Genomic DNA, 12461 nt, shown 5'->3' with positions numbered 1-12461 from the left:
AATAAAAATGGGCCAAAGAGAAAGGAATACAATTACCTCTGCATAAGAGGAAATTGCTCTCTCAAAAGTGTATGCTTGGTTTGATGTCCCCTGCCTTGATGGTTGTTTAAAGATAGTGTGAAAACAATTTTTACACTAAACACATATTCTGCAGTCCAGTGGGATTATGTGGGCTAGAAATACCTGCACTGAAAAGCTGTGGAGGGGGGTTAGGATATCAGCTTAGGATATTTCAGAGGGGTTTAGTATATCAGTGAAAACTTCTTGGGTAATCTTTACTGTCGACTTCAGTGGTCCTCAGTCTTTACCAATAACTGTAATATGTAGCCAAAACTAAAAACATTATCTATATTCAAATTTCAACACCAAGAACACTAGATTTTGTTCATATATGTGATTTCCAATGCCAGGCAGAAGAAATCGAGGCTATGAAGACATTCAGAGCTTGAAGAATTACTTCAAAGCCTAAAGGATCCTTCTCTCTTTTTTTCCAGTTTTAAACCTCAAGTTCCTTATTTGCAATGAACAATATAACCTTATGCATAAACAGTGTAAGATACTAAAGCTCTGTACCAAGAATTGTATCCTTTCTAGACCACCATAATTTTTCCCATCAGAGAGAAGAGCATGCTCAGAAAAATCCCTTTCCCAACCAAAACATCAGCATGGAATAAAATCTGTAACTCAACTGAGACATCCCTAAAAGTGTTAAGGAATGGAGATACTTAATGTAAGAATTGAGGATATTAGTTACAAAGTGGAAACTGAATCTAAATAACAATTAGCACAGAAAATAAACTGCTTGAACAATACTATGCATCTATTGAAATCTTCTTCATGGGAATAATGGAATTATCCTTTCCTTCCCCCTGCAGTTTTCCACCACTTACTCACGCTTCTAAACACTAATGATTTCATTCACAAGGAAAGAAATCCAAAATACCATTGATTCCAGGTCTGTTCTCCTAATCCTAACATTGCATTAAGTGCTAAGTTATGGTTTTTTCATAATGATCAGCCTCTTGGCTTTTCAGTAAACTTATCCCAACCAATCTGCTTTTTTCTATTCCTTTCCCTGTATTTCCTTCTGCAATTAAATTCGCTCTTCCAGTAGCTTAACTTTGAGTTATTGTCTAATTCTGTTAATTTTGCATAAAATGCCATAAACAGAAGATAGTTCCTTCCTAGGTAGGCAGATGTGGAAGGGTGGCTATCACCATTAGGTGTTTTAGAGAAACATTGCATAATTTTTAGAGGACTAAGATTGCAAAAGCAACTGGACTCTGCTTATCAAACAGTTATGTCACACAAGTATCAGGACAGAGGGGATTTGGGGTTCATTGATCAATACACAAGCTTCAAAGGGATGAAGGAATTTTTAACATGCATTAATTTCTAAGAACTAAGAAAGAACACTGACCCAAATGTTACACATATTTCTAAGAAATTTAGTAGGCAGTAGAATAATAGGACAGAATAAAGCAGGTGATGAGGAAAAGGAAATAGCTTAACCAAAAAACATTTAACTCCATCCTATAAATTCTTTCAGTGCCTCATATTTTCACAGCTTTTTGGCTGGAGTCTGGAACAAAACAGCAAAATAACACAGTGAAACCTCTTGATTAAATGGGTACAGGAAACATTGTTGCTGAAGCCTGCTGTCTCTGTGAGACAGGCACACATGGCAGTGATAGGGACATGTGCAGCAGCCCCGTGGGATCTGTATCTCCTGGCAAGAGACTGATCCAAAACATACAAAGCACAGCATTTAAGAATTATTTATTCATACAAACACATGTACCAACAGCCTTATCTGAACACCAGTAAATATGAATTTCTGCCAGGAAGAGATACCTTAGTTCACTGAATATTATGCAGCAGAGAGAATAACTAATTGAAATGCATTTTCAAGGTAATGTTTCAACTAGTTGAAAGAAACAAGTGAAAGCTTTACTCATACACCATTATGCAGCAAGGCCCCATTTGCATGCGTTAATGAAGCACTGTAAACCTTACTTTTGAATTACATTGTTAAGCTTGTGTCACACCCTCAAAGGCATTGAGTCAGGTTTTAATATTCCCTGGTGGTAGAGACTGCAAGGGTAAATGTGGCTAACTGCATTTAAAAGGGTATTTCTTTCACCCTTAATCTGTAGCTTCAGCTCATGTTGAGTCCAGACTTTCAAACTTGCATGTATTTGATCAATTTTTTAAAAATAGATTTCTGACTAGAATAAATACCATTGTTTTGTCAGATCTATGAATCCTTAATACCACACAGCTCACTAATTATTAGGGCAGTCTTCATTCACCTTTAAACTCAGGTAAGTTATGTAAAATGTACACCTATTTCTTAAGCACCAGCAAGATCAGATGCATGTAAATACACTATTATATATAAAATGAAAAGAATTCTGTAACCACTTTTTCTAGCTCTTTGATGAAGAAATAAATAATTAGCCATCCACTTGTACAGGCCAATGTCAGCTTTAAAAGCACACTCAAATCTCTTCCAGTGATTTAAATATAGATTTTAAGTCCATTTTTAAAATTTTCAGTAAGCCAGAGCAATCATACTAATTTCAGTTTCAAAGAATGGCTTAGTTCCTTACACATTACTTAAGATGGTCTAAATATATACATATATATTAAAACAAATATATTAAAACAGTAAAAGACATGATTCACCTTTTTTTTGCCTCTGAATTAGGATGGGCCCTTAGTAATAATAACCTTGGTTTTGTTTGGTTTGGATTCATATGCAAATATTAGAGGAAACATAACATTTGTTAGAATATTCTTCCCATTTACATTGTTTTAATAATGACAAAAAATTTAAAAGGTTCACTGAATAAAATAGTTTCAACACAGTTTTGTGGCCTTGATTTCATAAGTAATTCATTGCAGAGGTCTCAACAGACACCTCAAAGCTGTTGTTCTTGTCCAGCCCTTACTACTCTCTTACATTAAAACTAGGTTAAGAGAACTTCCATTTAGACTAAGGTTTTGGGTATCATTTTAGGATATTGGTCATGCTAATGAGATGCCCATACATTACAGGATGTATGGAACAAGTGACAATCATAAGGTGTTCAGTAGCCATCCTGCAATGCTTGATAAGCTGGGTTTAGGCAGTGCAGAGGCCAAAGCAGACCATGCCATGGGTGTCCTGTAGACCTCAGTCTCCCTGAAAGGGCACAGCTTTTAGTTATGGGCTTGTTCATCTCTGAGCTCCCAGGTGAAGACAGGAGCTGTAGTTCAGTGTCAAGCACCTCAAGCTGGGAGCTTTTTTGGCACAAGAACACATACCAGTAACATCCCTGTCTACTCAAAGTGCTTTCACTCTTTTGTTTCATCTTTCCATTCTTTACACAACAGCAGGAGAAAAAGTATTAATGGAAATATGGTATAGTCATGGTGATCTTCTGGCATCTCAGTCCACAGAGTCCATCAAACTGTCACCCAACGTTCCTCAGGCACAAGGAATTCTTCATGACCTTTCACTCCAACCCATCCATATACTCCCAATACCTGGAATCTGAATATCAGCTGGATCTAGTTAATTTCCCTGAAGTTTTGGCAGTGCAGTGGACCAAAAGCAGATACTCTCTTACTACTGCTATTTTTTATTAGTTTTTATTTGGCTAGTGTTCCAGTGAGTGCAGCAAGCCTTGGCTTTTAGAGCATCTGCAACCTCACATATAAAAGAAAAAAAAAGAGAAAAATCCCTCTTGTCTTTCAAACATAAATATGACATCAGTCTGCAACTGCTGAAACCAGAGCTACCTTTGTGGGTGGCTCTGTACTTTCTGAAAACAGCTTTGTAAGCCACTGCAGGAAGAGGATACTACCATTCATTAAAGTTATATTGGCAATCTGTGTCTCAAAGTCCCAGCTTAGTCATGCATTTAAGTGCCTAATTTCCTCCATATACCAATTATGCACATATTATGGGTATTTTCCAACTGATATCAAAGCTGTCTTGTGCGTTGCAGATAAGAAACGTCAACATGAGCATGTTCTGCTCCCTGCTCCTTCCTTATTAATGTGCACCACATTGCCTCTCTGTGGCTAAATCTCCCTCACTTCCATACCTCATTTTTTCTGTAGTTCCTGATCAGCCTGTTAGCTCTTCAACACCTTCTCTGCAGTAGGAAGAGTTAAGCAATAACAAGGGGACTTTATGCTTTCACATAGCAAAGAAAAACTGGCTTAGAGCTGTATGTGATGAAAGGTTTCATTCCACAGCTTAATGCTCTTTTGAGGAAACAGGCCAGTTCTCAGAGAGGACCTATTCTGTACAGGATGAGAAACCTTTTACATCTACAGTGTAACCACATAAAGATTAACAGGAAAATTACTGGTCTAAGTACCTTGGGCCTTCTGTGTCAAATCACTGACAAATCATCACTGTGTATGAAGGAAGGACAGTTTATCTGTAGAAGTCCAGGCACCAGCCACTTACAGCATCTCTTTAGGCACTCAGGGCTCCACCTTTATAGGTAAGCAACCAAAATTTTGAATTTCAAGCATTAACCACAAAGTATCTGGAAACCTTACAGGAACCCACTCACCAGAGAATATCTTAGCACCACTGTAAAACACCACTGTTTTCTTCCTGTAGTCCCACAGCGATTATGAAAGACAGACAAGATTGTTCTTATCTTCAACTGTTGGCTTTTCAAGGCAGTGTCACAGTGCTGACAGCAAAGTAAATCCAAACATGGTCAGGAGCAGCCATTTAATCATCTTTCATTGACAGACTGGAGTTTCTTTTTCCAGTAACATATAATGAATGTCATGAACATGGAATTTAACACTGTTGAATTGTGCTTATTATAACTGGCATAGTAAGATTAAGGGTATTTATTAATCTCTTAACATTTTTTGTCTCTACAGAGTGGAAGCTGTAACAGCACCTGGTAGTCCAATATGGCAAGAGCATACAAAGGAATAGTACCATGTGTGTGGGTTGCAAGTTATCATATCACAGGCAACTTGGAGCATAGCATTGACACCCTATAATTGTATAAAGCTGCTCTGCAGGAGATAAAAAAGACATATTAGGCTGTGAAAAAGACAAATACCTTTTCTATACACTGACCACAGGTGTATTATGGAACAGTCAGTGAAGCCTAGCAGGAACATCAAGGGATAAGACAGCAAGAATTGAAAATACCTCCCCATCCCAAATTCTTTTTCCCAGGGAAGCAAACAGTGCTAAGACTCTGCCAGACTACATAAAAACTGGTTGATCCTGCTCTACTTGCAAGTTATTTTACTTCTGACTAAAAAAAGAAACCATAAAATAGCAACATGTCAGAGCTGCAATGTTTCTTGATTGTCTTGATGTAAGGCTTCAGCCTACAATGTAGATTAAAAAGTTTGATCAATTGGTACTATTTCTGTATTTTATTTCAGTCAAGCTCAAAAAACCACCAAACCCCACAATGGAGTAAGAGCTTGCATAAAACAGAGAAGACTTGATGTAAAATTGTGCTCTCTAGTGGAGAAATTTCATTCTGTGCAACAAAAGTTCAAGCCATGCTGATCCATCCACTTAACCAACAGGTTTTCAGTGCAGAGAAAGTATCAAGATTTCCCACAATATGAAAAGAGTGCAAGTGCCCAGTTCAACATATTTATTATAACTAAGATAGGCTCATACTGAGTTACATGACAGATTACAGGTACATAAGGTTTCTAAATATAGAACAAAAAATACCTAAGCCCTAAGACATGTGTTATGTTTGTTAGATTTTTAAAAGTAATGTAATAGCAAAACAATTATTTTTAATGATGTTGCGCTTTATTATGGTCCTATATAATACTATATAGTCTGATGAAAATAGATTAGTTTCACACCAGATAGTGCTGCTTGGTTTACATGATCAAAACTAGGATTTTTCTCTAAATAAATGTTTAATAACAAATTTTCTGTTCATTTCTTTTTAGAGAGAAGAACTGAAATATCCACCAACTCCTTTATTTCTAGTTATACCACTACTTTTAAATCTACTGAATGGGTCTTCAAGAAACCCTAACTCCTGTTCAATGTCTTTTCTTACAACGTTAACAAAACACAGCCCGTTTTCTTCATGACAACTGCCCTATCACCACTTTTTCTGGGCAGGTATAGATGACTGAATGCATTAACTCTGTATAATAGCAGATGAATTAGAATCTATTCTTTCAAACAACTTGGCCACTTTCTGCTTCCTCAACACTATACAGGAATTAGCTTCTTTAAACTCTGTATCTTAACTAGGCTGTTAGAGTAAATCTCAAGTTAGAAGACAGAAATGTAAAGGACTTGAAAAAGCTAAATGTACAGTTACCTATGCTAATTTTAAAATATATTAAAATTTGGTGTGCATTCTAATTCAAGAGTAAAGAACTAGCAAGACATGGATATTAGATTCCTCTTATGTGGTTACAGAATGTTATGATCAGCTGTTGACTGTTACAGAAAGTGATACTCCCTCTTCCTTTTTGGACCTACAAGATAAAATATGGGGGAGGGGAAAGCTGCTTTTTTGAACATATACAGAAACACAGAGCTACCATTCATGTTTTAAGTTCCCTAGTATACTCAGAAAAGGCAGCCTAACAATTCACCAAAGCCAGCAGCCTAGATTTAAGAAGTATCACAACTACAAACATAAATCATACAAGTTAAAGGAATTGCCAGCTATAATTTTTTAAATGGAAAAATGTTTATAACTGATCTTCTGCTGAGAGCAAGGGCAGAGTTTGCTGACTTCCAGCATAACTTGTGCTGATATGGCAGCAATTTAAATACTTGTAATTAGTTAATCCCATGAGAGCAAGCAGATTTCCTGTTTCTACAGTGGTAGTCATACAGAATTTTGAGCTGGGGAACAATTGTCAGTGATTGAGTAAGAGAAAAACCCAGTTCTGCTTCAGCAGTTTTGTCATATCACTTAATAGAAAGATGAATAAGAACTAAGTAATAAACTGTAGTTTGAGTATGTCTAAATATTTATGGATATTTATTTAAATATTTATGAAGTGCTGGAACTCTGCAAAATGCTGTTTCCATTTAATACACTCCTGCAACTTTTCACAACATTCTTTAAATGTGTGTCCTTCACATGGCCATATCACTTACACCACATGTAAGAAAAGATTAATTTCATATAAAACAGAGAGTCTTGAAATTAAGGAGCCAGAAGGACAGGCGAGATATCCCTTGAAGTCCTGTGTGGTTACTGTTACAGAGAGGTAACAAAGAGAGGGATCTTAAACATGTTTCGTTTAAAATTCAATGGTAATCAAGCAAAACTAACACACAGGTGTGAGCATATTGTAGCACCACTGGAAGTTAACTGGTAGGTACAATTAGCTGTGTTGCAGTAATAGCTGCCAGTCACAGCAGTGTGTGTGCATTGATGGGAGGCAGCCCAGTCACTGAGGGACACATCTCTTGCTCTAAGTCTCATTTGAGAGTCAGAATGTTTGCAACAGCTCCATTTTTAGATACAAAAGTGTTATCTCAGCAAGGCAGAAGTTTCACTGTGTTTTGCAGACTCAGCTAACTATCCTACATAAGAGTTCCTTCACTACCAAAAGGCATTTAAAAATACCAAAGATTTATGCATTAGGTTGTAAAGCATCTAAAAAACAGGTCCAAAGTTATCTGACAGCTACAAGGTCGTACTTAGCAACTCAGTTTAGCCCATGTAAGAAGTGAAATCATGCAAAACTTTCCAATTAAATATCCTCTGTGTTTCCTGAGAGGAGAAAAAGACAGATGCCAAAATCCCAGACAATTCATACTGACTTCCAATCCCATCTTATATGTCATCTTTGAGAAGCTTTTGGGACACAGCTAGGAAGTCATCTGCAGTGACAAATTACAGTTGTTACTACAACACTACCATGAAAGACCATTTTGAGGATAATTTACAATAATTCCTTCAGAAGATATTGTGCAAAGAACACCAAAGCTTGTACTGACCTATTTTTAATTCAGGTACTCTCCCTACTCCATGATAACAAGGTTTTAGAGAATATGAAAGCACAGTCCAGTCCAAGGGGTCCTCTCAAGACAGAGCAGATTTCAGCCTTCTCTCAGTTTCCTATATTTCAACAGTTGCAGAAGTGCCATTTGTGTAGCCACCTTTAGACTTCATGTGGTCCTGAATTGACACAGCCTAGGAAAAAAAACCTTGTTAGAACACACATCTTATAAATTCTAGTTGCCAGAGCAATTGTTAAAGACATCAATTTGAAAGGGCAGGTGGGCCATATGTTTACAGTGCTGAGTCCCAACTGTAGTAGGGAGAAATAATAACTAAATCCAGGACTGTTAAATAATATTTTAAGTCAATGTTTGAGATGCATTTTGCTATACAAAATCCACTTATTCTTATATCCCTCACCCTGGCACAGCTTTGACTTCAAGGTGATTTGGCTCTAGTATCAAGTGCATCCATAGAACCTGTATCCAAAAAGTTCTCATCATGGGAGAGATACTGAGGAAATGAGCATTTCCTGCTCAGTGTATCTCCCACAGTATCTCATGTTTACAAACCAAAAGACAGTTCTGTTCTGATGCTATACTACTGATTAAAAAGAACCTCAAAATTTTTCTCTCTTCTATAATTATCTAGTATTTTATTAGCTACCTGCTTTAGAGGTTATCTGTGCTTGTCCCAGAGGTGCACACTTACTGAGGAATAGTCACTGCTCATCTCTCTGGCCCCGACGTGCGCGGTGTGCACAAAGTTCATTGGCTCTCCTATCATATTCCGGTCCAGTCTCCGGCGCCTCTTCTATGAAAAAATAAGATATCTCAGGTCTCCATTCAGAAAACATCAGCAGCTTTCAGCCAGAAGCAGGTAGCCAAGATAAAAATAGATAGCCAGACTGACCCCAAATGACACCTCATGGCAAGCAGGCTGAAGTTTCAGACTGTTCACAGTAAGACACTACAAAAGTCACTTTTATTCCTGCTAATTGAATTCTAGCAAAAGCCTTCTTTACTGCTGGAAAGTCAGGGCCTGAGAACTGCAAACAGTCACATGTCTAAGTTTCTGGCAAAGAACAAACAGTTCAAACATATCTTTACAAGACTGGTTTTAGCTTTTGCATTACTTTGCCCAAAGTAATCAAAACAACAGTAATGAAAGTGTTTCCCATGTAACTGGAAAACAAAATTCCAAATCCAATAAAGGGTGGCAGTTGTGCATCTACCTACCGGTGGGGGCTGTTCACCATTGCACCAATTAAAACAAACCAGGAACTCAGTCATTATATTTCTCAGTAGGTAAAAAGGTCTTGTTAATTGTAATTCTCTGGGAGTTCGAGTGATACAAGGACAAGTGCAGTTCCTCGGGTGAGCTTAGAAAGGAATTGCTTGTGCAGGTTCACTGGTAGAGATCACAGAATGCATCTGATAAGTATCCCTGCAAAGAGATTAATATTTAAATTTATATTAAAATATATCAAAGTTTTGTAACAGTTATTGAGCAATAGGCAGTTCCTAAGACTAAACCAAGATTGTTACATTCTTAAACATACCTGTAGAGGAGAGAAGCATCAATTTAAAATTACTATGTTCACATCAGAAATCAGGGTTAAGAACTCTGCATATTTACTCACAGAGAGTATTGGAAGCTCTTTATAGAAATGTGATAAAATCAGTGCTAGAATTAAGTCTTGTTTAACAGTCTGTGATCTGGTTTTAAACAAAACTAACCAATACTTAGGAATTATTTACTGATTTGAAGAAACCAGCTGTGAAGCTGCTAACATTTACAAACTGAGGCCTTACATATGATATGGTTACTCTACTTAGACAGGGAAGAGCTCAAAGCAAAGAGCCTTCTACAACTCCAAATAGCCCTTAAAGGAGAAAAGAAGAGCCTTGCATACCAGCAAGAAAACCATTCATCAGAGTCTAGAGCAAGAAAACCATTCATCAGAGTCTAGAGCTTCCCAGAATGTATAAAAATATTATCAGAGCAATCCTGAACTAGAGACACAACCAGGAAACTCACTGACTCTAAGTACTGTGAAGCCAGGAGACAACCTAACTTTTATAGTTATTGACTTTTTTCTTTTTTTTAAATGTATCTTTGTTCATAGCAAACCTTGAGTTATAGAGTAGCCTTTGCTATCAAATTTTTCATACCCCAGATCATTAAAACAGTATCACAACATGTTCATTTAAAGAAAATGTTGTTATTTTTTTGAAACTTACAGCTTAACAGAAGTTAAACAGTACAGTTTCTTCAATTCAGTCTTTCTGAACCCCCACTAAAGCTTTCACAACAAACCAGTATAAGCTTCACAGGAATTTCCTCCTTCATAGGCATTTCTTATGTAGTCCCACAATTATGTAATTAGCACATCTATTTCTTTCACCTTTGTGGTTTTCTAACATTTCATCATGTCTCACTTCAAGCAGATTTCTTAAATTTCTGCAATTTATCTTTCAAGCATTTGTTATGTCTGCCCTTTTGTTTTAAGGAGTCTATATGAGACATTTCTGCAGAATGTCTTATATTATTCCAGTTTGTCCTAGGTGGTTTTAATACAACTCGTTATCTGCCTCAATTATAATTTTTCACCTCATGCCCTCACAATGGTCTGTATCACCACAGGGAGGGACAGTGCTCCACACAACTATAAAAGCATACAGAAGTCAAAGCTTTTGCCAGCACTTCACATTAGTCATGGATTTTTTGGGTTTGTTGCATGTTAATGAGACCACATCAAAGCTAAGGTTTTCTTAAGTGTGTCACCGCACAGAGATCACCTATTGGGAGAGCAGCCCGACTGGTGCGACACCATGCCCTTCCCAAAGCAACAGCTGAACGCCTACCGTCCTCCTGCCGTACCCGCGCGTCCATCTCCCTCCGTGGGGCTCCGTGCGTACCTCGGCGCTGCCTGCTGCTCCCGGAGAGTCCTGACAGGATGGTGTGTCCTCATTCAAGCGCTGGCACACACCCGGCTCCCGTCTTGGCAGCTTCAGCACATTTACAGTTCATATTCCTGGGTTATAATTAGTCCTGTTGGCTAAGCAAGAACGCTCCGCTGCGCTCCCATGCCCTGCGGCGGCTCCTCCGCTCCGGGAGGTGCTGCACAAGTCTCCTGTGCACTTCACGCGTCCCTACAGGTGTCAGGAACGCAGAGCGGAGACCAAAAATAGAGCCCTGCTTTGGCGTCAGATTTGTGCAGCCGTGCAGTTTTCTCAGCGCTCCCCATGCAGCCTGTGGCTCACTTCCACCCCTGCGGCAGCTCTGCAGGTGTCCTGCTGGCACACAGCGTGCTGAACGCCTTCCTGTTGTCTTTTACATCAGAACGCTTCTTTTCCTCTGCATGACTCAGAGAATCATCCCCCAGGACAGGAATGTTTGTGTCAGGGCATGGGACACCACCTTGCTCCCAGAGACTCAAGGTTTCCACACTAACTAGACGAATTTCAAAAACATCTTAATGTTTCCAGGCTCACCCAAGACAAGTAAAAGCCAACAAGAATCTCTGAAGCAAGGAGAAAACAACATTTTGTCACAGTTGGCACCCAGACCAGAACGGGACAATATCCTGTTGTTCTTTCTCTCTGTTTTTCACCATGGCAGCAGTATCATCCAGGCGAGGAGACAAAGGGCCTGGGAATGGCTAGCACGCGCAGACACGGATGCTGGATGTGCTGGCAGGATGCACAGCCCTGCTGGAGCCCGGGGCCTTAAAGCACCCCAGAGCTTTGGGAATGTTGAGATAAACTTCTCTGAGTGTAACAATCAATTTCTTCTACCACTGCTGTGTATTAAGAAGTATTCAAAGTCTTCTTGTATTTTGCTTACAAAATATCAATGGAAAATATTGGCCTGAATCAAACCAAGAGAACCAAAAACCTGAATCTTTGCATAGACAAGGGAGACACTTGGTAACGTTGATAAATAACATCACTAAACATAATTATTCTTCCCAACTGGCCTTTAGACTCAAGGTCAGATCATGCAAAATCCTTGCCTCGAGCTGTTAGTGCAGGACAATGAGGGTACAGTTAGTGAGTATTGTCACAGGCTGCCAGCCCCCTGCCCAGCTCAGCGTTAAACTGGGAACACTGCTGGGCCCACTTGTTGTCATTTTCATTCCAGCTCTGTCAATACCAAGTCCATGCAAGGAGCAGTGTATTTCAGCCTAAATGCCTTTCTAATAAGCACCATGCTTCTAATTTGTTCATTATCCCTCCTTTGCTCATTTGACATCAACATCATGTTCAAATCCTCAGTTGTGTGTTTACATATCTGAATGACAAGGTGTAGCAAAAGACAGCAAAACTTGTATTACTTTTGAACATGAAACTTGGAGAGTGCATCTTGCTTAGTAAAAAGGTGAAGAGTACAAAACAATTATTAAGACTTTGCAAGAACCTTGGGGTCAAAATAGCTAAATCTGATGTAGAGTGAGCTTAGCTGCTTAGAAGT

At 38.6% G+C, this 12461-nt stretch overlaps 1 protein-coding gene across 3 annotated transcripts; it reads right to left on the bottom strand.

Annotated features, from left to right (window-relative positions):
- Positions 1 to 4727: 4727 nt before the first annotated feature.
- On the bottom strand, positions 4728 to 11896 carry LOC128794430 (CDC42 small effector protein 2-B-like). 3 transcript variants are annotated; one of them, XM_053954275.1, is made up of 4 exons: positions 10853 to 11896; positions 9224 to 9431; positions 8697 to 8798; positions 4728 to 8177 (listed from the first exon to the last, which is right to left on the bottom strand). In XM_053954275.1, the coding sequence occupies exons 2-4, from the start codon at positions 9275 to 9277 to the stop codon at positions 8103 to 8105; spliced, it is 231 nt and encodes a 76-aa protein (XP_053810250.1). In that variant the 5' UTR covers positions 9278 to 9431; positions 10853 to 11896; the 3' UTR covers positions 4728 to 8102. The 3 variants fall into 3 exon arrangements, with proteins under 3 accessions (XP_053810250.1, XP_053810251.1, XP_053810252.1); XM_053954276.1 differs by having other exon boundaries at positions 10869 to 11896; XM_053954277.1 differs by having other exon boundaries at positions 10907 to 11896.
- Positions 11897 to 12461: the final 565 nt, after the last annotated feature.

The sequence above is a fragment of the Vidua chalybeata genome, chromosome 13 (genome assembly GCF_026979565.1).
Source record: "Vidua chalybeata isolate OUT-0048 chromosome 13, bVidCha1 merged haplotype, whole genome shotgun sequence".
Taxonomy (NCBI): Eukaryota; Metazoa; Chordata; class Aves; order Passeriformes; family Viduidae; genus Vidua; species Vidua chalybeata.
The sequence above is the reverse complement of the archived record's forward strand: the minus strand, read 5'-3'. Positions and strand labels throughout refer to the sequence as shown.

What these genes read in the sequence shown, in the direction of transcription:
- LOC128794430 (XM_053954275.1), bottom strand. Translation starts at nt 9,277, where the DNA reads ATGACTGAGTTCCTGGTTTGTTTTAATTGGTGCAATGGTGAACAGCCC. An exon ending in ATGGTGAACAGCCCCCACCG is followed by an intron (nt 8,799 to 9,223) that starts GTAGGTAGATGC and finishes ATTTTTTCATAG; the next exon opens with AAGAGGCGCCGGAGACTGGA. An exon ending in TGAGCAGTGACTATTCCTCA is followed by an intron (nt 8,178 to 8,696) that starts GTAAGTGTGCAC and finishes TTTTTTTCCTAG; the next exon opens with GCTGTGTCAATTCAGGACCA.